The following is a 25542-nucleotide window of genomic DNA, read 5'->3' on the forward strand; positions in this document are numbered from 1 at the left end:
GCAGATGCTCCATTAAGGTAATCATTAAAGGGAAATTACTAAAATAAAAATGAATAAAAAATTGTCTTAACACAAAAATTTCTGCATTGACATTTGGGAAATAAGCCAAAAAAACATAACCATACATGGTAGACTTAAAAAAAGCTACGGCTGTACTAAGCGATAGTATATGCTTATATAAACACCAGAAGTTCATGGGGCACTAACCTTGTTTTGAGATAAATGCCTTTTATTCGCGATGTCTTGGATAAGTACTTCATTACCCAGAATCGTGAACAATCACACAATCCCACAGTGATGCATCTGATTGGTGGAGCTCGTGTAACCGTCTGGTTAAACCCCGCGAAGACTGAAGATCATTAATAAAAAAATAAAATAAAATAAAAAACTGTGTTGCGTTTTTGTACGGTAGACTTATCAGTGCAGTCATGATCTCCATGGCTGCCATGAGAAAATTAACTGGAGGAAACTGGAGGATTCCCCATCGTCTTCTCGTCTTCAGAGTTCCTTTCCTGTTCCCTCCTTTGTTTATTTGTTTTGTTTATTTTTTGGAATATCTGTTTGGCTTTACCTCTGCTTGTTTGACCAAGAAATGGATTACCCTGTCTTGATTAATACATACCAGCGATTGGATCTCTACTCTCTCCTGTGTCTCTCTGGTGCGCGAATCGTCACAGTTTTTGATTTGTATTTACTGGTTGTATTCAATTTTCTCAATGATGGTAAATTATTAGTGTTTAAGATGTATTATATAAATTTTCCCCATTATTCCAAAGGGAATGAACGGTGTTCTGACCTGAGACACAAGAAAAAAATAAAATAAAAATAAAAATGTTGGGGTTGAACACAGAGAAAGAAATAAACTACAACATTTCATTTAAAGTAGGCCTACAAATTACATTGCATGCATATGTCTCAGTTACACTACATTAAGATTAGAATTGTAAACCGAAAAAAAAATCAAGTGAGACAAGTGTGAGCTTTCACAATTTTAATTGAAGTTCACAAAATTAATAATTTTCCAAAGTTTATTGTCAAATGGAGTTTGAAACGCTGCGCGTTCGATTTTCCACACACACTGAGCTGCTTCAGCAGGCAAAAACGCACACAATCATTAAAATGTGAAATTAAAATGTGCAGTTATGGTGAGTTACCTCGTAAACACAGTCTTAAACCAGTCCAAAATTATTGTGGATCAGGTTTTAAAGAGATAGCACTGCTTTTAAAGTGAAACCTGATAAAGTCTGTCATTGATGTAAATCAAAGAACAAAAAAAGAAAAGAAAAATCACTCCACTGCTCTAGTCGCTAATTAACTTTTGTAGTTTGAATAAAGATTAATTTATATTCATTTTATAGTTTATACATAAAAAATGTAGTTTATGTGAAGACTGTTTTTAAGTTCACTTAAATTTAGAGTTGTCATTTTTCAGAGCCTATTAAGTGTTAAAAAATAATGGCTTTCAGTTATACTGTAATGTTGAAAGGCTATAATTATTGGCTAAAATTGAGAGAAAATGAATGTAAGAGATATCAGTAACATTACTGGTATACTGATACTGGCCTTCATTAACATTAGGCTACTTGGAAAAAAGATAACATTAAACCGTATTTAAAATATAACGTCTTTGTTATTTGCTCATTAATTTGGAGGTTCAATGTGAAATTATGATAAAATAAATATATTAATATGCAATTAATCACAATTAATTGTATAAAAAATGTGTGATTGATTAGTTATTTTTTTAATAGATTTATAGCACTAAGGTTAACCTTTCAAATATGTTATTCTTGGTATAATATTTGTTTAATTTACAGATGAATATGCCTTTAAGATTAATAAAGCCTAATAAATGCCTAATAAATACAACCTGTCCTCCAACCAATACGCTCGTATAGGTTGTTTGTCCAAATCTCTGAAATACGATCCATCAGAGCGTATACTACAATTGCGCCCCTATGGAAAAAAGGTCGTTTTCATATTAATGTTTTGTACTCTGATTTGCGTTTCGTGTAGCTCAGTTGGTACATTATTGCGTTATACCTTGATTTGTAATCATGCAATCATGGGTTCGATCCAAGGGAACGGACGTGAACGAAAATGTATCTGCTCAATAAATCATTATTTAGCATGATTTCTGTGAGGGTTAGGTTTAGGGGTGGGGTTAGGTGTGTTCATTCGAACAAATAAGCCACCTAGTAAAATATGTAAGAAATACTGTGAGATTGGTGTAAAAAGCCCACACATTGCACTTTAATAAATGTGCGTTTTGATTGGTAATGACATTATACGTCATTTCATGATGACAGACGCAATGCGATACTGCCATTATTTTTTGCCTTAACCTTAAAACATAAAGATAGGTCGAAATAAGGTGCTTGCACAAACGACCTATATGGTCATTTTTGTTGGAGGACAGGCTCAATAGAAATATATGGAACTATGTATTTTTACTAAACAATCTTAATATTGGATTCATTTTCTGGCATTCATCAATAATAAAAGATAATGTCTTCATCCTCAGGGTCGTCGTCATTAGTGTCTTCTGTCTCAATGTTGTCTATTGTGAACCGTCTTGTGAGAGAGTCCCTGAAAAAGCTGACTTTCACTTTCTGATCACAGGCTGATGATGATCTGGATGTGTCCATCATGACTGCAGTGCACCCATTCATGGCTTTACTGCGCTTCATCCTTCAAAGAGATTGAACATCAATTATTAAACCATTAATGGAGCAATAGGTGATAATAAAACTAGAAATAATAAATGGTTAAGTAGTATTATAGAACAGACCCTGTGATAATTATCCTGCAATCTGTATCCATCTGAGAGCTCTGCAGAATCCTCTCTACCTCCTCCAACAACAAGCCACCACTTTCTATGCAGTCAAATCTGAAACATTTACATTTCAATAACATTCTTTCAATTTTTTATTAAATTCTAAATAACACAAAAAGTGCATTCAAGGACAAACAGCAATTTCTTTTAAACATCCTGATACCTGATCTCCTGAAGACTGGGACAGACTTCAGTTAAGAACAGACACTTCTTCATCCAGTTCTCCGTTAGACTGCTGATCTTGAGTCTGACCTTCTGCAGACCAGAAACGGAGAGCAAAGTGGACATCAAATCGCCCACAAGCTCTTCATGCTCTTCACATCTAGATTATGGGAATAATAATTAAACTTGAGGAATATATACAGTGCATATTTTCAAATTAAGAAACATAAGTGTTTAACTAGAAGCAAACAATTAATTTTCAGGTAAATAATGAAATGGCCGAATCCTTACCCATCTTCTAAACCTTTAAGGATGTCAAGAGTTTCAAAGAGTTCCTGTCCGTCCAGTTTAGAAATCTCTGAACATGGCGATATGAATGAAATGAATGATGGAGATGTTTCAATCATGCTATCACTGGCCAACTGAATGTCGACTGTCAAGCTTGAAATAAAAGACAACTAGATAAGTCCCAAGTTAATTTTTCTATGGTTATATTAGAAATCTTTGTCATTTCTTTACAACCAGTACCGTCAGGGATAAACTTACGTAGAGTCTGTGTTTCTGGTGATGTTGAGAGAGGAACACACACTGAGCTCACTGTGTGTATTACTGTACTCCACCTGCAAACTGACAGGCTTATATTTAAAAAATGTACTTAAATGTACTTTGCTATCTGATCATTGCCTGCTTTAAGTTGATCTTCCAGTATAAGAGAATAAAATGATGATGACGATGATGATGATGTTGTTATGTTAAAATATAATGAATATATACCAGATGTTATGGAGACTGGGAGCTGTGTGACACATGGAGAAGATCTTCACAGCCAAGTTCTCGGTCAGTCTGTCGGTGGTCAGTCGCACCTCGTTCACAGCAGACATCGAGTGCAGGGACAACAACAGAGCATCCACACTCTCTTCAAATGTAGGACTTCTGTTATTGCATGTAAAATGATTAACAAAATTATTATTTAACATTCAGTTTCATGGTAAATACCAAAATATCCAGTGATTATTTTTACATTATAGAGATCCCTTTGCATTGGATATATGCTTTTAGAAAGTTTTTCCAGTCACTGCTAGTTTTTTCTGAGTTTTCAGACAGGATGAGCTCTATGTCTGAGAACAGCGACTTTGTCCTGGGACTGGAGCTGGTGCACTTCAAAGACACCCTGAAATACAAACAGAAATTGAGCTGGCCAGCAAAACCATACACAAAGATTCATAAAACAGTGAAATAAAATGTTCCTATTTGCTACACAAATGTTTTTTGATACTGTAAGCAATGTACTCCCTTCTGGACCACTCCTAACTGATCTTATTTGTTCTAAATAGACTCATCTCATAAAATAACATTCTGTTGAACAGTTTATGTTACCTGCATTGCCCTGATAATCTCTTCCACATCCTGATATCTGAGCAGACAACATGCTCCACGCTGTCCAGTTCATAAGAATCACTCTGGCTGAAAAACACATAACCTCTAATAAGTTTCTCAGCAGACAGCATGGTGTTGTAAGGGAAGTAATGATTTGAAGAGTAGATGATTCTCACTTGATTTCATCGCTGCAGTCACTGAGAGGAGGAGATATGCCATCTTCATCACTGTCATCTGATATCTCTCCTGTAGACCGAGCCCTGTGTATAATTTTTTTTGCAAATGTGTGTATGTTCATACTCGAAAACTACAAATCCATTAGGCATGTTTGTTAATGACTTGTTATTAATTAAAAGTTATATTATGGTGTATTTTCTTACACACTAATAATTGTATTGCTTAATAGCATCACTAGAGGAAGCTGGATGACGAGTAATGAGATTGAGTTAGTTCTTCAGCTCTCTCTCTCTCTCTCTCTTTAACTTTCTCTCTCTATGCTCTAATTTAAATGTGTTCTTTAATAAAGCTTTAGTTAGTCTTCATTGATACAGCTCATCTAGAATACAGGTATCACTACTGCCTTACCAGAAGAATTCATTCCTGCAGTCCTTCTTGATGTTAGCCTTACTTATCTCAGGCCGCTTGACTGTCACAAAACTAAGTCACAAAAATAATAATATGAGATTTTGCCATCGTGAAATTAAATTCACAAAGGGTTCATTGTGCATATATTATTCACTGAGAGGCTGCAAACACCCTGTTATGTGTACTGTGTAAATAAAAGTAAAGTAAATTCTCACTTTAATGTAGTCAGACTGGTGTTTGTCTGAATGAGGTCCAGGACTCTGGATGCTCCATCCACAGTCATGAATCTGAAGAAAAGATCCAATTCCTTCAGACCAGAGACCGAGTGCAGGACAGAGATCAGCTCACTCACACTCTCATCATATTCTAAAGAACTGTAAAAAACAACAACAACAAAAAAACACAGAAACAGATTTTTTTTTTTTATAATTTTGAACTAAAACATTGCCTATTTATCGGTCATTCTTACCATTTAACAATCAGATATAAAAACACTCTCTTTGGTGAAAACATTGACTTACAACTCAGTCAAGTCTTTTAGCTGGTTGTAGGCCTGAAAGAATCTCCTCCAGTCAGCATTTGCATTCTCAGAGTCATCTGTTAAAGTGATGCTTATGCAGGGAAGCACTTTGTGCTCTGGAGGTTTAAACAGGTTGATATCAGAGAAGTCATCTATATATTTCAGATGATTACAGCCAACAGAGAGCCTGCAAAACAACAGAGGACAACCGCTACTAAAAACATTAAAAGTAAGAGAAGAGTTTAAGAAATTGTATTTTCTCCGAATTTCCAGACTTGTCATAAAACTAGTGATTGTAGGGTATCAGCGAATCAAACATTCGATCAAGGCCATGATTGAAACACGAAAAGCTGAATTCCACAGAAAGGCCCAAAGACAGCGGGACGTTCATAAATCAGTTTCTAGCACCAGCCAGTCTGAAGCAAGCCTAAGTAACCAACTCTTTAACAGAACAGCCTTCAACATTAACGCAAAAGAACACATTGATCACAATAACTCAGGATGGAGATAATCAATTTTGAGGCAAGTAATCAAGATTGATGGTCAAAAAAAATGCACAGCATGACCATCACATGTAAATCCATGATAGCAATCATGATCACAAGCTCTTTGGATTGACTTCCCCCACCTATGTATTGGCATAGAAACATTGCAACACACCGACTTATAATTGGCAAAGGCACCATTTGAGTCCAAAAATCCACTTTAAACACTCAAATTTTTATTTTAGTCATCACTTTTTTTTTTTTTTTTAGCTTTTCAGTCATGCTTTTTTTTGTCATAGCTTTTAGCTTTGATTTTTTTCACTCTTTGTGTGTGCTCTGGCTTACACGCCAGCTGCTCCTCCAAAACCATGAGGAGAAATGCCACCTAGTCTGAACTTCCAGCCAATCAGCAACCTCTGGAAACCCCTTTCGGCAACCAGACAATGAAGGGAACCCCTAACAAACAGGCAACGCAAGTACCTCCAGATTCTAGCTGAACTGGTTAATTTAATAAACTTTTAACCTAATAAGTGATTGATGGTTGATCATGTTTATGCAATTTCACATATTCCTATAAACTTGGGATTTCACATTTTCATTCTCTTATACTCATTCTTTTCTTACTTTCTCTCTTCCTGCATCGTATATGAATGTGTGAGTGCATGAATGTTTACTAATATTTATATGTTAATTTAAATAAACATTTATGTAACCTATTCCAGTTTAATATTTTATCTGGTCTTCCAAATACAACTTTCAGTGTTGTACTATAAAATGTCCATGTAACTGTACTTATTCATCATCATGAAAATGAGAATGATGCCATAGAACATTTCGGATGGAAATATATGCTTGCTTTACTGAAGATATGTGCCACAATATACAAAGTAGTACTACAACCACTATACTAACAGCTCTACCTTTGTGACCGTGATGATCTTGCTGCATAATGACAATAACATAAGATTAGTGATAATGGAAAAGCACAGTTATATGGACATTTTTATAGTACAACACTTAAAGTTGTATCTGGAAGACCAGATAAAATATTAAATCGGAATAGGCTTAATAAATGTTTATTCAAAATATATTAATATTAGTAAAAATTCACCTGGAAGTCACGGCTTGTTCATGTTGTGGGTCAAAGACAGAGAAACTGCACACGCAAGGCAGGAGGAGAATTACCAAGACATTCACTAAGCCAAACGTAATGTCAAATACAAAGTCATATCCAAACCTCATGGTTATCCCAAAGCCAGCCAAAAGTAAATAAAAGATTACAGGTTTGTCTCTATGGGGATATAGCGAGGTCAATAGCATCGGTCAGGACGTTAGTACGCAATTATTAAAAAAATATTCAGTAAGGTAAGATGACAATCACCACAGTGAAACCTGGGGAGATGTGGTGGAGTTTACAGAAAACAATTTTATTAAAATGTTTAATGAATTTTCAAATATGCATAAATAGTGAAAAGATAGCATGTTTCATGATTTTGGCATGCAATTATTAAAGAATGATAGAGTAAAATGATATGAAAATGACCACAATGGTACTTGGAGACATGTACAACAAGAGTCTGGTGGAGTTTGCAGAAAACAGTTAGATTTTTTTATTAATTTTTAAAATTTGATTATAGAGTGAAACTTTTACTATTTTTCATGATTTCCGCATGCAATTATTAAAGAATGATATAGTAAAATAATATGAAAATCACCACAGTGGTAATATGGACATGTAGAACAAGAGTCTAGTGGAGATTTCAGACAATAATTTTGTAAGATTTTCTTTATTTTGGCATGCAATTATTTAATAATAAACAGTGAAATGGCATGAAAACAGTTTATTTTAATCATTTTTTTAAATTTTCCTCCTCACTTTATGTTGATTTTCTCTGCAAAAACAGAATACACCGTACAATAGCAGGTACAGATTGAATGATAAAATGTACTTATAACACTTAAAACGTGATTAAAAAAAAAAAAAAAATCCATGGATCCAACTTATATAGAATAATGTTAACTGTAAGTAGAAAGGCAGCTGTAGAAAACATAATCCAAATTATGAATTAATTTAGCAGCATTCCTCATAAAAAAGGAAAAAGTATAATTTGAACTCAAAAATACGTAAATAAAAAAAGAATAATTATAGTAAAATAAATGGTGAAAACATAAATAGAAGGCCATGAATATAAATATGAATACGAATATAAATATATATGACAACCGAATGAAGATTTACTAAATAAGAAGACTGTAGCGTCTTGTACAGCTTGCACCATAATCTACCACGCACCGCTGAGTAGACGCGCAATAACCTTGAAGCGCAGATAGTGTGACCGCAGTGCTTTACCTTTGAACTAGCAAAATCTGACAGGCTAGGACAAATCGACAGAACACCAGACTGCGCTGATGTCTTTTCCCAGATATAGCCTAGTTGTCCATTAATTATTTTGATCATTTGTATTAAGCCGCAAACAGGAGGTGATAGCGAGATTGGGAGCGAGCACAGATGCGGGGATGGTGCAAACTGCAAACTGTATTCATCATAAAATTCTTTTTTTTTTTATTATATACGTAGATGTACCCTATGCAAACTGTGTATGGGGACCGGCGGTACTATCTTACCTCACTCCATCATCTCTCATTATACCCAGACTCTCCACATCACTAACAAGAGACATACTGGTTTTCAATCTACCAAAAGAGAATTTATATAGTTTAGTTTTTAGTACAGAAAGCATATACATCCATTTCCATACAAATGCATTGCGGCAGTACCATGATATATACCATGGTACTGAATGTCCACCATATTAATATAAAATGGTATTTGCATCATTGTACATCTTTGAACATCTTGTACACATCAGGTTATTCTTACTGCAAGTGAAGTAAGCTAGAACAAGACAGAAAGAGGGCGAACAGACCAGCCGCCCAGCTCTCAATCAGGTTGTTTAGCCAAACTTTTACTTCCTTCAGACCGGGAACAGAGTGAAGGTATAGCAGCAGAGAATCCATATGCTCATCCAGCTCTGGGCTTCTAGCGAAAAGAATCCATTTATTAGAAGATTCTCCCCTGGCCACTGTACCAAATCATGCATTCTTGTATTCAACACCCTGTTTGAAGTAAACTGATATCGATGCTATTGGAAATTATGACTTAATGTTATAAAGGAAATTCAGAATTTTCAATTTTTAACTTTGAAACAATACTATAACTGAAGTCAGTTTAATTCATTAAACTCACTGTTCTGTCAACTGAATGAGTTGGTAAAGCCTTTTGAAAAGAACCTCCCAACTGGCACTAGATCCTTTAAGAGGAGGGAAACTGAGAATGAGCTTCACCAGTGCCGGTTTGTCCAGTCGATGTGGATGTACCGACTCTCCATTGCTACCAGATCTGGAAACATTCATATTCATAAAGTAAATGTTACACACATTAGGATTTAAAATGGTTATGAATTTACATTTCTTTGTCTTGAATTTAAAATAAATAATTAAAAGAACATAGGATATTTTATGCATGTGTTCTAACGCTATATCATAAGCCCATCTGTCCATTGCAAGAATCAATGATGGATTTTTCTCTTCACTGTCGTGCATCTTGAACCTGCAATAGATTTTACCAACAGTTAGTTAACACAACCACCAAAAAAATTAAGTCAAAGGAAAAGAAACAATGACTTACTCTTCAAATGGCTTTCTAGAGACCGAAAATGTTGAACAAACCCTTTCCTCATCACTAATCATGAGATTGCTCAAATGAAACCTAAAAGATCAAAAATGTGTTACAAAACAAATAATAGTCTGATTTATTGAACTTAATTTAAATAGTAAATTTACAGCCAAAGAAATTAACATGTAAATCAGCTGTACATTTCAGTTTCTATGGCTCAGTGGTAGAGCATTGCTTAAGCAGCGCAAAATGTTGTGGGTTCAGTTCCCATGGAACACACATACTGTACACACAAATGTATAGTCTGAATGCACTGTAAGTCACTCTGGATAAAAGCATCTGCTAAATGCCTAAGTGAAAAAACTGCTGACTACTCTTGTCTAACTCAGGTTCGGATTCATAGAACGGCTACAGGGTGTCCGGTCAGAACATTAGGTTTCACACCAGGAATGTACTTCAGGGTGATTTATTGTGCAAAGATGCGTGTGACTGATTAGTTGCACGCACACATATATCCACACAATCCTTAAACGGGCCACTTCTAACTAATTTAACTATGAAACATTGACTATAAACACATCTACACATCCAGCCTCTATACTGTCTTGGTTCTCACTCCACGGAAAGATTTGGAACAGTCCAAATCACGAACACAGGCGGGAGGGTTCGGAAGAGTTCACTTTCAAGGGGTGGCCTTTCTTAAAATAAGTGTAATTTATTGAGAGATTAAATCTTAATATGCAAACATTGTTTTCTCTTACTTTATGTGAGAAATCTTTGGATTGACTTGAAGGTAGGACAGTATCTTAGAAGTCCAAATATCTGTGAGGTACTCAGCTTGTATGTCCACCTCAGTTAAACCAGGAACATGACTTAGGAAAGACAGCAGTGCATCCACATTCACATCAAACTCAGTGTTTTTCCTGGGAACAAATGCACAAATGTTAGCAAATAATAATAATAAAACAATATGGGGAAATTAGCAGAATTGATCTACATGTCTGAGAAGCTCCTGAGGTTTTGAGATGTCTTGAGTAAGTCAGTCATGGGTATTGCAGAGAAAGGACAAAGACCAAAGGATATTTTTGAAAAACCCTGATAATAACAAAGACCAGGTTCTCCTGAGATTTCACCCTGATGCCCGTTTGAGTGGCCAACAGTGAACCTGAAATGAGGAAAAGCAATTATTAATTATTTTATATTAACAAATGTATCTTCAGCTTAAGTTACACAATGTTGTATTTTTGTGAATAAATTCAAGAAATATTAACTGAGAATAAATTCACGAATGAATATGAAATATGAATTCACTTACCAGAAGGAATCGTTTTTTCTTGCAATAGTGAACTCTGAGCAAAGACTCTTGTCCATGTTATCTGCTTGACTGGCAATACATACACTGAGAAATCAAAAATGAAACCAAGATTAAACTCAAAAACCTAGAAAAAGATTGTATGTATGCCTGTCCATCTAAGACTGTTAAAGCATTAATATACACTTTAATAATTACAACGCATGTCGTTTAATCACCTCACAGTAATTGAGAGCCTAATGGAATTTTTATACAAAAATATGCCAAAGGTGTCACAGTGTCTGGGTTGTGTTCCCTGGATTTCCACTAGATGTCCTCCTTTCCCACGGTGTCTGTCACCTCATTAACCACATTCCTCAAGTCCCTGCCTAAATCATTGCACCCAGCTGTCACTGGTTATCAATCATTACACTCTGTCAATTTCCCATTAGCGTTCGTCTCTCCCTGTGTATTTAACCCGGTCTGTCTTAGTATGTGCCACGGAGTCCTTGTTAATTCATGTCCGTCAGTCATCGTGCCCTAGCCTTGTGTCCTTGTCTAATTCATGTTTTGTTTATTCTTGATTTGGTTTTGTTTGGTATCGACCCCTGCCTGGACTGTTTATTCTCTTTGGATTGCCCCTTAAATAAAGACGTACCCGCAATTGGATCTCTCACCGTATCCTTGTATCACCGGTCGTGACAGAAGGACTCCGTCACAGCAAAGATCCAGCGGTATATGTCAGTTGATGTTTCCCGTTCCCCAGCCTGGATGGTGGAGCGGAGAGCAAAATATTTAAAGTTGACCGCCCTCCGCCAAGAGGGCAATGAGGTGGGTGCCATGGCACAGGTGTTCTGGTCCCTGGCCAAGGGCATGTGACAATGACGTGTCCCTAAAGGATTATTTCAACAGCAGGCTGGATGACCCGGTTCATCAAAGGGAAGTTTAATCATTTAGAGACATTTGAGTTCTGGGAATTTGTTTGCTACTGCAGCATCGGCTTCCATGTGATGCCCCAGCCAGCCCAGCACCACGAGACAAGATGGCCGCCAGCTCAGTGCCACAGCAAAAGATGGCAGCAAGCCCAGAGCTACTGCCCAAGATGGCCGCCCGTCCAGCGCCACTTCCCAAGATGGCCATCGGTCCAGAGTCATGGCCCAAGATGGCCACCAATCCAGCACCACAGCACAAGATGGCCACCAGCCCAGCGCCACAGCACAAGATGGCCGCTAACCCAGCGCCAATGCCCAAGTTGGCCCCTGGTCCAGCGCTACAGCACAAGATGGCCGCCAGCCCAGCACCACAGCACAAGATGGCCGCCTGTCCAGAGTCATGGCCCAAGATGGCTGCTTGCCCAGCGCTGCTGCACAGGATGACAGCCACAGCATCAAAACAGATCCCCAGAATCAAGTCAGGTTCCAGTTGATTCCCCAGAATCAAGTCAGATTCCTGTTGATCTTCCAGAGTCGAGTAAGGTCCCGGACGACCCTCCAGAGTCATGGCCAGTCACCGACGACCCTCCAGAGTCAGGGCCAGTCACCGACGACCCTCCAGAGTCAGGGCCAGTCACCGACGACCCTCCAGAGTCAGGGCCAGTCACCGACGACCCTCCAGAGTCAGGGCCTGTCACCGACGACCTTCAGGGACCGAGTCAAGTCACCGGCGATCTTCAGGGACCGAGTCAAGTCACCGGTGATCTTCATGAGCAGAGTCAGACCACCAAGGATCTTCAGGAGCAGAGTCAAGTCAGCATTTATCTTCTGGAATCCAGTCTTAACACCATAGGGTTGCCAGAGCCTCGTCAGGTCCCAGTCGAACTCTATGAGCACCTGACGGATCCTGTTGTGGCCACGGAGGCTACTCTTAACTTGTTCAGATTCTTTGTTTTAGACTTGCCCAACCAGACTCGTCCTCCTGTTGGTCCGGCTGCACGGTTGTGGTGGTCTTCTGCTCCGCCCTGGAGGCTTTCTGCATCGACCACAAGGATGTGGTGGTCTTCTGCTCCGCCCTGGGGGACTCCGATCTCGACCACATGGACGTGGTGGTCTTCTGATCTGCCCTGGGGGGCACCCGTTCCGACCACACGGTTGTGGTGGTCTTCTGCTCCACCCTGGGGGACTCCGGCCTCGAATACAAGGACATGGTGGTCTTCTGCTCCGCCCTGGGGGACTCCGGCCTCGACCACAAGGACGTAGTGGTCTTCTGTTCCGCCTGGGGGGTCTTCCGCCCTGACCATACGGTGGTGGTGGCCCTCTGTTCCGCCCTGGTGGGCGCCACGTGATGTCCTTCATGGAATTATGTTTTGTGTTTTATTGTTTTCTGTGTTTTTTTTTTCTGTCTGTTCCCCTCTGTTAGCCTGGGCCTCTGTCCCTCCCCCTGAACCTCCTCCGCTCCACCTCCCTCCGGGTCTCCCTGTTTTGTGTTACACTTCTGGTGTCTGTTCCCCATGTTTTTGTTTTTTTTGACCCTCCGTCCCTCCCCCTGAGCCTCCATCTGTCCGCCTCCCTCCTGGTCTTTGTTTTGTGTCTTGTCGTGCAGCGTCTGGGAGCCGCTCCGTAGAGGGGGGGTATTGTCACAGTGTCTGGGTTGTGTTCCCTGGATTTCCACTAGATGTCCTCCTTTCCCACGGTGTCTGTCACCTCATTAACCACATTCCTCACGTCCCTGCCTAAATCATTGCACCCAGCTGTCACTGGTTATCAATCATTACACTCTGTCTTGTGTCCTTGTCTAATTCATGTTTTGTTTATTCTTGATTTGGTTTTGTTTGGTATCGACCCCTGCCTGGACTGTTTATTCTCTTTGGATTGCCCCTTAAATAAAGACGTACCCGCAATTGGATCTCTCACCGTGTATCCTTGTCTCACCAGTCGTGACTAAAGGTTGTTTAATGTGATCATTTACAGCATTTAAAATACATTTTCAAAGTGAGATAAAGGTATTTGTTATCAGTAATGACACCCAGAGAACATCTATTGCTCCTGATCTTGACTCTCTATCACTAAAATCAGTTCAAGAACTTTGAATCATGTTTGATAGCGTAGCATGTGCATGACATTCTCCCCGCTTCTGACAGTGATTTATGTTGTTGGATTTTGTTGTATCTTTTTAAGCAACATTCAAATCTATTCAGTAAAGTACTTTGTAAACACTTTTTTAAAAGGTGCTTTATAAATAAAGCTGTATTTATGTAAACTTACGCATATCTTCCCAATATTCATTTACAAATTTGCCTATATTAACATGCATTTAAATGTTGAATGTTCATGTGTTGTCAGCTGCCTGTTTGTGTTTGTCATTGTGTCTGGTTTACCTGAACTTTCTTTCCATCATCTCTTTAACAAGAAAATTCATGGTTAAATCGACACTGGTGTTGCTGATGTTCCTCATCACCAGCCGAATGTTACCCACTGATGTTTGTCCACTGAGGGTTTTCAGGATCTTCTGCACACTTTCATCTGACAGGGCTCCATCCTCCATACTGCAATGCATTCACAACACTGCTTCACTAATCATGATGTAGCACAAGAACATGGGTCAATTCACCATATTGTCTTCTTTACTATTATTTATAAAAGTAAAACATGGATTTATGGTGGACGCATAAATATAAAGAACACAATATCTATAACAACAGTGCAGCAGTTAAATTAGTTACCAGATTACGGTTTGATAAGGCCATTTAGTGTCTAAACTAATTTTTAGAGAACTTTGGCAATGTTGCATTTACAGATATAAAGCATAGAATATGCATAGAAATCACAAGCAAGAGAACATTACGTCAAATAGCCCACGTTCTTTCTTCTCCCCAGGGCTGATGTCAGGAGGGTAACATCAGCGTCAGATATTGAATCAAAATCCAACCTACAAATAAATAAATGATAAAATCAGTTTTCATGTTGCAAACAAAACCTCTTATACTATAATAAAGAAAACAATAATAAGAATACATGGCATATAAGATGATATAATGGTAACATATTTTTGGACACTACTGTGATGGCGCTGTTTGAAATACTAAATAAATCCCATTGGATTTGAATGGTATCACCAGAGTCCTGCTTGTAAGAGCGTGTAATTGAAGCAGACTTACCATAAATTTGTACACCTACAAAGCACAGGGTGGAGCATCTTTAGATCTTTCGCATTGCTTTTGACTTCCATAGTTATAATGCGTGAAGAATACTGGAGACAGTACATCACGACATGAGAGTCGACCCCCTTCAAAGACCAGTGGATGTTAATGCCTGAGCGTTCCCACAGCTTCATGACGTTCTTCAGTACGTTACTATCATGCAGCTCATACAGACAATGAAGAATGAAATCACTCATGTAAAATGAATCCATGATGTTCTTCTCTATAACTTTGCTGATCCATATCTCCAGCTCTGCGCGAATAATGGTAGATGTTGACTTTGTATGTTCCCCTGGGATTAAACGGCTCACTTTCTTGTTCGAGAGACCAAAAAGGAACCGGATTACAGGTAAGAGTTGCTTATTGTGCCTCCCATTGCCTGCTAATTCCAGTAGCTCCCTGACTTTTATTTTCGCCTCTGCCTTGTCTGTTAACATGTAGAAGAGAGCGGTGAAGAACTCCTGAAAGCTGAGATGCAAGAACCCAAACATCTCCTTTAGATAAATTCTCTCTTGATGGTGAAATTTGCACAGGAAGGGAATGTTTGGTAAATCTGAGATTGCCTTTGGAAGATTGTTTCTGGAAAAAAGGACTTGGCGTTTTGGCGTTCCACTCTCTGCAAGCTGACCCAGGTTCTTGAGGAGGTTGAGATCGTCATGCGGATTCAAACTGCTGTGATGTTTCAAGAGTGTGAGCACAAAATCAACAAATATGGATGTGGTTGTTGTCAACTCGCTAGTTGCAACACCATTCTTCCCTTTTCTCTTGAATATTGTGCAGACGATCCAGCAGATGACAGGGACGAAGCAAGCGGTGTAGAGCATCTCATGTATCTTCACCTGCTCATACACTTGACTTGAAAACTCTTCATCCTCAAAGAACTTTTGGAAGTATTCACCCACTCCTTTTTCCGAAAATCCCATGATTTCCACAAAGCACTGTGGCTTTTTCAGAACAATCTCCAGTTTGTCTACAGAGGTGGATCTCGTAGTAACTAGCAAGAAGGACTCTCTCATCATATGTCCTTTCAGAAGAGAGCAAACAATGGCCTGTGAATGGGATTTGATGTCTGGTTTTGGAGGCAGTAACACTTTGGTTCCTGAAAGCACGAATTCATCAAAACCATCAATGATGAACAAGATCCTCTGTGGTATGTCTTTTAAGATCTGACCAATCTCTTCTGGAGCTAAACTACAGTTCAGGAGATCCTGCAGGCTCACCTCACCAGAGAGCCCGTTGAGCACTTTGCATCTCAGATGAAACACTACATCAAAGAGTCCAGCGTAGAGCTCTCCAGAGGCCCAATCCAGAATGATCTTTTGCGCAGTGATTGATTTCCCACTTCCAGAATCACCTTGGAGAATGACAGCTTTTCCAGTCACCATTTTGGAGCCATTCTCTGGGCCAAAAAGCTGATCAAGCCTGATGTTTTGGTTTCTTTGATTTGTTTCTCTGGTGCTGAAGAATCTTTCCCCTCTGGAGCACATCTCATTCTCTCGCTCTTTCTTTTCTCTGTGTTTCTGAATAATCAGCGGTTCAGTGTAGCGGTCATTTAGCAGCACATGTTCACCGGCACGGGAGGTGTATTCTGTAATGTAGACATAGTCGGACAGCACGGACTTCTTGTATTCGGTGATCAATGTGCTTGTATCTGTTAAAAAAAGGGTTTAAACAGCTGTCTTATTAAATTTTTTAGATCACAGTTATTTCACCCAGCAGTTTCATGTGCATTTCCAGTAACATTTTGTACTTTATTTTTATTGCAAATTCAATGTTTCTGTTTCAGATGTATGTGGAATTAACAACGATGGGAGTAACATTGCAAAACCATTATCGGATGTACTAATGTGAATTTTATCCACTTCAGATAATCTCAAATAATTTCACATGCTAGTGTAAATTCAAGTAGATTTTTACAAACCTTTGACTTCAGATTCAGGTCCTATAGCAGAAACAAAAAACATTAAATTAAAACAAAATATTTTAAAAAGTATAAAAATATATGAGTTGTATTACAGTTGTGTTTTGCTGTGCTATGTCCACCAACCAACAGAGAGAGATGCTTACACACACACACACACACACACCTGGGAAGTAATTAAGAGCAATGTTAATATCTCCAGTGACTGTTGAGTTCTGTATCACAGGTGCTGAAATAATGCTTCCATTCTGGGCACAGATACTGATTTTAGAAACAGCATCATCAGGCTCCACAGTTCCTCTTTTGTCTTCTGTGGAAAGGGAAAGAAAAGACAGATCGCTAAGGTAATTTTTACCCATATTTTACCTGCAAATCAGCCCTTATCTTGTAAAAAAAAAAAAAAATTAAAAAAATAATGCACTATTAACAGAATAATTATATTTTAGCTTAAGATGTTTAAGTTAAGTTCTCTCATGTGAAGTCTTCTTTTAAGTTCTTTAAGACTACCACTAGGTGGAGCGCTAAGTATATGTTTTTGTATTCTGGTTCTTTTACAGAGGAGCACGCAGTAAAGTATCGCACTTTTTTGTTCACTGCTCAGAGTCTTTATTAAAAGCAACACATCTGACTGGCCTGTTTCATGTGTGACTGTAAGTTACCATTATTAGAGACATCCATCTGCTGTCTTCAGTATGTCTGTGCACTCCTGTAATCTGAAATGACCAGCTCAACCTGAAGAAAATAGGCAAGATGTCATGTAAGTGTCAATTATGGGAAAAGGCAAGAAATATTTTATGTTTTGCGTTCTATAATTTAGCAGTATTTATCGCATCAGGGGCATAGCCATCTTTTCAGAAGTGAGGGGGACAGAAATAACATAAATGGTATATATACCATTTTGCTGCCATTACAATATAATATAAAACATTACATTATAAAATTTCTGTAATCTATCTACAGTTTTTGAACAGTAAGATTATGTTTTTTAAAGAAGTCTCTTCTGCTCACCAAGCCTACATTTATTTGATATCTAGAATACAGCAAAAGAAGTCTTTCCCTTGTTTGACACTTGGTTTTTGAGTCCAGGCTGCATGATACCAGCTCTGTATTTACAAGTCCTTCCAAGTCTTCCTATGCTACCTCAAGTAAGGTGTTCCTAGTTATTTGATTGTTCACATTCTCTAGTTTTGTTTTCTCCCCTCGTGGAGTTTTTTATTTTCCCTTGTGGTTTTGTTTTCCCATTATCTCTCTTGTTATTAATTCCTCTGTCTGAGAATAACTTTTGTTGGATTTTTTTGGCTTGCAAAGTCCTCTTTTTTTTAATAAACCAATATTACTTGGATTACTGCCTTGAGTATTTCAATTGGGTCCAACACCTCAGCCCCTGTTGCCTAGTGGCAGATCTCTCAACCACCACACCAGAGACCCGAGTTCTAGCCAGGCCCATGACAGAAAAACCAAGTCATTCATGGACCCAGAAACAGTCAGTTCCAAGGACCTGTTGGCAGTGATTGCTCAACATGAAGCATCCTTTCAGCGCCATGAAGCTGTTCTCAGACGACAAGAAGAGCTAATGACCAAACATTCTAAACTCCTTGCTGATGTGATGAGCTCCATCTGCCAGCTATTTGAACGCCTCCCGGGTTCTTCACCTTCCTCTGCATCACCTCCGAGTGGCATCAGGCCTTCTCCTTGTGGCAGAACCCCGACTACCGCCTCCTAAGCCCTTTGCTGGAGATCCCAGTTCCTGCCAGGGTTTCCTCACCCTGTGTTCTCTCACTTTCGAGCTCCAACCATCAAGCTTCCCCACGGATCGCTCTAAGATTGCCTACATTATCACCCTTCTCTCGGACAAAGCACTCTTTTGGGCCTCAGCAGTGTGGCAATCCCAGGACGCCTGTTGTAAGTCTTACATGGCATTCGTGGAAGAGTTCAAGCGAGTGTTTGATCATCCTGTCAGTGGTTGGGAGGCTTCTAAGCGCCTACTCACTCTCCGTCAGGGTCCCCGAAGCACTGCAGATTATGCCATTGAGTTTCAGACCATAGCTGCAAAAAGTGGATGGAACGATGAGGCACTGAGGGTCTGCTTTCAGGGAGGGTTGTCTGAGCCCCTTCAAGATGAGTTAGCCACTCGAGAAATGCCTGAAGATCTTGAATCCTTCATAGCAATGGCCATCCGTCTAGACAATCGTCTGAGAGAGCGGAGGACTGCCCATCGCAAGGAGTCTCAGTCCCAACTTCCTCTGAGGAGGTCCGGTTCTCCAGTTTGTGCTCCTTCCTCCAGAAATTCCCCAGTTCCTGAACCGCTCCATGATTCCCCAGAAGAAATGCAATTGGGCTGTTCCAGGCTTTCTCCAAACGAGAGGGAACGTCGCATGAGGGAGCGTCGTTGTCTCTACTGCGGTGCTTCCGGCCACTTCCGTTCCTCTTGCCCCGAGCTCTTGGGAAACGCCTGTCCCCATACAGCAACAGGAGGGCTGTGATGGGGAAAATCAGAGCTCCTCCTGCTAATGCCATCCTAGCAGTTCCAGTTACGTTGTCCTGGGAGGGCCACCAGCGTCAGGTCCAGGCTATGATTGATTCTGGGGCTGCAGGCGACTTTCTAGACCTAACCTTGGCGAAGAAACTTAATATCCCCACACAACTTCTTCCTCACCCCCAGGCAGTTACTGCTTTGGATGGCAGACCTCTGGAACCGGGCAAAGTTACAGAGGCCACTCAATCGCTGCGAATTACCATCTTTCAACATCAGCAGGAGGAGACCCTCTATCTTATTGACTCCCCTGAGTACCCTGTTATCCTGGGTCACCCTTGGCTGTGCAGACACAATCCCCACATCGACTGGCCAACTGGCACTATCCTAAGCTGGGGCTCTACTTGCCAACTCTCCTGCCAACTTCAGAGTTCCCCAGCCCCTTGTCCCAAGTTTCAAGAGTCTATCGACCTGTCTCGAGTCCCCAGAGTTTATCATAAGTTTAAGGCAGTGTTCAGCAAGTCCCGGGCCACCTCCTTACCACCTCACCGCGCTTATGACTGTGCTATTGAATTACTACCTGGCTCTTGCCCTCCCAGGGGTCGGATCTTCTCCCTGTCTCCCCCAGAGCGCTCAGCTATGGATCTCTACATTAAGGAGTCCTTGGCAGCCGGTTTAATCCGTGCCTCAACCTCCCCAGCTGGGGCAGGTTTCTTCTTTGTTCAGAAGAAAGACTGGGGTCTTAGGCCTTGTATTGATTACCGGGGCCTCAACAAGATCACGGTTCGAAATCGATACTCCCTACCGCTCATGGCCACTGCCTTTGAACTGCTTCAAGGAGCCTCCGTTTTCACTAAACTGGATCTCCGCAATGCTTACCATCTGGTGCGGATCCGGCAGGGAGACGAATGGAAGACTGCCTTCAACACCCCCACAGGCCACTATGAGTATCTCGTAATGCCGTTCGGACTCACCAATGCCCCCGCAGTATTCCATGCACTAATTAATGATGTCCTCAGGGGCCTTCTTAATCAATTAGTCTCTGTATACCTTGACGATATTCTCATTTTCTCAAAGTCACTGGAGGAGCATAAGGGGCATGTAAGCAGGGTTCTCCAGAGACTCCTTGATAATCACCTCTACGTAAAGCCAGAAGTGTGAATTTCATGTTACCCAGGCTCAGTTTCTCGGATTCATTGTCACTCCTGGTCACCTGGAGATGGACCCTAAGAAGGTAGAGGCGATCCACAACTGGCCCATACCTACTAATGTAAAGGAGGTACAACATTTCATTGGCTTTGCAAACTTCTACAGAAAGTTCATTAAGAATTTCAGCTCTGTTGTTGCCCCCTTGACCGCACTTACTAAGGGAGGAGGTACCAAGGTTCAGTGGGGTCCGGAGGCAGCGGGGGCCTTCGAAGATCTCAAGTGCCGTTTCACTTCCGCTCCTATTCTTATCATCCCTGACCCAGACAGACCTTTTGTGGTGGAGGTGGATGCCTCAGAGGTGGGGGTTGGGGCCATCCTGTCGCAGAGAGGTACAGATGGAAAGTTACATCCTTGCGCCTTCATGTCTCGTCGCCTGTCGGATGCCGAGCGCAACTACCACGTGGGGGATCGTGAGTTGCTCGCAGTTAAACTGGCCTTGGAGGAGTGGCGCCACTGGCCCGAGGGGGCCCAGCACCCTTTCCAGGTTCTCACAGACCACAAAAACCTGGAGTATCTCCAGCAGGCTAAGCGATTGAATCCTCGGCAAGCTAGGTGGTCACTGTTTTTTAATCGATTCCAGTTTCTCCTATCTTACAGACCTGGCACCAAGAACGTCAAGCCATATGCCCTGTCTCGAGCCTACTCCCCTGAGACACAAGAGAAGCCTTTGACACCAATAATTCCGAGGTCTAGTATTGTCGCGCCCATTCAGTGGGAACTGAAAAAATGGTGCGAGAGGCCCTTGCCCATGAGCCTGATCCAGGTGGTGGTCCCCCTGGACGCCTGTTCGTTCCTCAAGCGACCCGATCCCAGGTCTTGCAGTGGGCTCATGAGTCTCCCTTGACTTGCCATCCAGGAAGTGCCCGCACCCTTGACTTTCTCCAGCGGCAGTTTTGGTGGCCATCCATCAAGAAGGACGTTAAAGTCTATGTGGAGGCCTGCTCCGTATGCAACCAAGGAAAGTCTGCACATCAGCGACCTCAGGGACTGCTCCGTCCCTTACCTATTCCCCGCAGGCCATGGTCCCATCTCTCTCTGGACTTTTACCGGGCTTCCACCATCCAAGGGCAATACAGTCATCCTGGTGGTTGTAGACCGGTTCTCCAAAGCCGCCAGGTTCATTCCCCTGCCCAAGCTGCCTTCAGCCAAGGAGACTGCGGAGCTCCTCCTGCATATTTGGTATTCCCCTGGACGTTTTCTTTGACCGAGGTCCCCAGTTCTCGTCCCGGTTCTGGGGAGCCTTCTGCAGGCTTATTGGGGAAACGGCCAGCCTATCGTCTGGGTTCCATCCGGAGTCTAATGGCCAGACAGAACGTATTAATCAGGACCTGGAGACCACCCTACGGTGTATTGCGGCTAACAATCCCATGTCTTGGGCCACCTATATTATTTGGGCTGAATATGCACACAACACCCTCCAGTCCTCGGCCACTGGACTATCCCCCTTTGAATGCCAGTTTGGTTATACCCCTCCATTATTCCCAGAGGAAGAGGCGCAAGTTGGTGTTCCCTCGGCCCAACGCTTTGTCCAACGCTGTCGGCTTACGTGGAGGAAGGCCAGACGTACCCTCCTTCGGACTTCCCAGAGATACCAAGTTCAGGCTAATCGTCGCCGTCGGACAGCCCCCAACTTTCGAGCTGGTCAAAGAGTTTGGCTATCTACTAAGCACCTGCCCCTCCGGGTCGAATCCAAGACACTCTCCCAGAAATACATCGGCCCTTTTCGCATAGCAAGGAAAGTTAACCCAGTTTCTTATCATTTATTTCTCCCTCGTTCCCTTAGAATTAACCCCACGTTTCATGTCTCTTTACTAAAACCTGTCTTGTCTTCTCCGTTTGCTCCCCCGCACAGGCCCCCTCCACCTCCCAGGATCATCAACGGCCAGCCAGCCTACACAGTGTGCCGGATACTGGACTCCTGGAGGGTCCAGAACTCATTACAATATCTGGTGGACTGGGAGGGCTACGGGCCAGAGGAGCGCTCCTGGGTTCCAGCCAAAGACATCCTTGACCCAAGTTTGATCCGGGAGTTTCACGCCCGGAGGCCCGGGTGTTCTGGAAGGAACGTCAGGAGCCGTTCCTAGAGGAGGGGGTCCTGTCAGCATTTGACATCCTGTAGTTTGTCTCCGTGTCTCTAGAGGTCCCCTGTGTTCCCTTCTGTCTTTGTTCTTCTTTGTCTACTCTTGTTAGCGTTATCCAGGCCACCTGTGCCTCGTTTCTGTTAGAGTATTTTAGTTGAATCTTTCCCTTGTTTGACACTTGGTTTTTGAGTCCAGGCTGCATGATACCAGCTCTGTATTTACAAGTCCTTCCAAGTCTTCCTATGCTACCTCAAGTAAGGTGTTCCTAGTTATTTGATTGTTCACATGCTCTAGTTTTGTTTTCTCCCCTCGTGGAGTTTTTTTATTTTCCCTTGTGGTTTTGTTTTCCCATTATCTCTCTTGTTATTAATTCCTCTGTCTGAGAAGAACTTTTGTTGGATTTTTTTTTTTAATAAACCAATATTACTTGGATTACTGCCTTGAGTATTTCAATTGGGTCCAACACCTCAACCCCTGTGGCCTAGTGGCAGATCTCTCAACCACCACACCAAAGACCCGAGTTCTAGCCAGGCCCATGACAGAAATATCGTGAAATATTCTTACTATTTAAAATAACTGTTTTCTATTTGAATATATTTTAAAATGTAATTTATTCCTGTGATCCAAGCTGTATTTTCAGCATCATAACTCCAGTCTTCAGTGTCTCATCCTTCAGAAATCATTCTCATATGATGATTTGCTGATTATCAATATTTAAAACAGATGAGTAAATTTTTTCAGTATTGTTTGATGAATAGAAGGATCCAAAGATCAGCAATAAAAAAAAACTTTTGCAACATTATACACTATATCACTCAAAAGCTTATAGTCAGTATGATTTTTATTTTTTGGAAAAATAATTATGGGAATTAATACTTTTATTTAGCAAGGATTCTTTAAATTGATCAAAAGTGATGATAAAGACGTCATTTTACAAAAGATTAATATTTCATATAAATTCTGTTCTTCTGAACTTTCTATTCATCAAAGAAACCTGGAAAAAATCTACTCCACCTTTTTCAACAATATCATAATAAATGTTGTTGTTTTTTTTTTTGTTTTGTTTTTTTTTGAGCAGCAAATTTGAATATCAGAATTATTTCTGAAGGATGGTGTAACTGTAACTTTGAAATCTCAAATTACATTTTGAAATATATTCAAATAAAAATCAGTTATTTTAAATAGGCTATTAAAAATATTTCAAAATTATATTGTTTTGCTGTACTTTGGATCAAATAAATGCAGGCTTGGTGAACAGAAGAGACTTCTTTAAAAAACATTAAAAAGCTTACTGTTCAAAAATTACTGATTGGTAGTGTATAGGCAACTTAAATATTTCTATAATTTCAAGCTTTGAATTGGCTTACAAATCTGTAACTGCTGGACAATGACAAATAATAATGATTTGTTTATATACTACAAACACTTTTTTAATCACATAATAAGGCAGAATGGTTTCTACTGTAATAGCACTGCATTGTTCATATACTTTATTTATCACCTGCTGGAGATGACTTGAAAAAAACATATTGTCGCAATCGTATGTTTAATGTGTTCGTGTTTCCAAAAGTGTCTGTTTTTCTGTGAAAACAACTGTTTTCATAAAGTGATAGCTGGACGCTTTTGTCCATAGGAGTTTCCTGGGATGAATTTCTGCGCGAGAGCGCCCTCCGGTTTCGTGTATGAATGAAACACACACGCGCGCGCGCACACACACACTGCAGGATAGTTTAGCGCTCCGTGATGTTCATTTCGCCTTCTGGGTTAGAATAAAATATCACGTCATGCGCAGACTATCCTGTCTCTTTGAGTTTACATCTATATTTATTCACACCAGCTCTTGAAAACCTCTATGCGAACACACTTGACCGAAAAAGTGCGGGGGAACAATTTCCGTGATATTAAAAGTGGGAGGGGGACACGTCCCCCGCGTCATCTACGCCCCTGGGTAGCATAAATTAGCTTGGAAATGCCATTTACTCCCAAATGAGTTCTCTATATAGCAATGAGTTCGGAAACAATCACAATCATTTGTTCATACCTCCTTGACAAAAAATGAGAATGGTAACCATAGTTACCAGAGCTGTCACGTAAAAGCGTACTAAATATAGCAGCAGCTAGCATTGTTATACAGTAAACAATGGCACATAGAGTCTGAAAGACTGCGATCCTGTTATGATTTTACAATAGTAGGTTATATTTACGAGTGAAGAACTAGTCAAATCAAGGACTACATACAGTGCAAAAAGAACGTTGGATTATGTAAAACGATCTTATAGTTATGTTGACAACAAACGTTACTTGAAAGATGAATTGAAAAGTACGAGCTGGTTGAATGTTTTTTTTTTTTTTATCTTGGTGATTTTTAGTTTAGTTTCGCTTTTTATCTGTGTTGAGCAAATGGTAAAATAAAGGCTAAATGTTATACTTCGTTTTTTTATGCACTGTTAAACGTCATGAAGAACTTTTTCGCGTCTCTTTGTCGATGGAGATGTTTAATAAAATATTTATTAGGCTACTGGGAAATGATTTGTATTATTAATAGTTGTAAAGTCCAGAAAGTCTTACCTTAGCACATTTACATGTAGCTTCGCTGTGTCCCTGAGCATTTGTCCTGAAATGATGATGCCCAGGAGGAAAATACTTTTACTTTTCATTTCAAGTGTGACCCGCCTTGACATCATCATTCTGGGCTTCTGTCACGAACTGTAGTCTGTACTGAAACTGAAAGTGTTCACTCAGACAAACAAACAAACAAACAGCAAAGTGGTCTTTAAGACTGTCTTCTTAA

General features: G+C 40.5%; 1 protein-coding gene across 6 annotated transcripts; it reads right to left on the minus strand.

The window, feature by feature from the left end:
- Positions 1–976: 976 nt before the first annotated feature.
- LOC127935308 (uncharacterized) lies at positions 977–25453 on the minus strand. Of its 6 annotated transcripts, none has more exons than XM_052533085.1 (27): positions 25320–25453; positions 17648–17720; positions 17155–17298; positions 16989–17009; positions 15026–16718; positions 14713–14796; positions 14246–14413; positions 10957–11040; positions 10639–10806; positions 10403–10564; positions 9654–9734; positions 9517–9575; positions 9213–9363; positions 8847–9005; positions 8591–8659; positions 5482–5667; positions 5176–5334; positions 4961–5032; positions 4552–4635; positions 4376–4462; positions 4020–4169; positions 3773–3931; positions 3545–3625; positions 3290–3439; positions 3000–3158; positions 2792–2890; positions 977–2691 (listed from the first exon to the last, which is right to left on the minus strand). In XM_052533085.1, the coding sequence occupies exons 2-27, from the start codon at positions 17664–17666 to the stop codon at positions 2493–2495; spliced, it is 4647 nt and encodes a 1548-aa protein (XP_052389045.1). In that variant the 5' UTR covers positions 17667–17720; positions 25320–25453; the 3' UTR covers positions 977–2492. The 6 variants fall into 6 exon arrangements, with proteins under 6 accessions (XP_052389045.1, XP_052389036.1, XP_052389017.1 ...); XM_052533076.1 differs by having other exon boundaries at positions 9213–9365; positions 9501–9575; XM_052533057.1 differs by having other exon boundaries at positions 9213–9575.
- Between the last annotated feature and the right edge of the window lie 89 nt (positions 25454–25542).

The sequence above is a fragment of the Carassius gibelio genome, chromosome A2, assembly GCF_023724105.1.
Source record: "Carassius gibelio isolate Cgi1373 ecotype wild population from Czech Republic chromosome A2, carGib1.2-hapl.c, whole genome shotgun sequence".
Lineage (NCBI taxonomy): Eukaryota > Metazoa > Chordata > Actinopteri > Cypriniformes > Cyprinidae > Carassius > Carassius gibelio.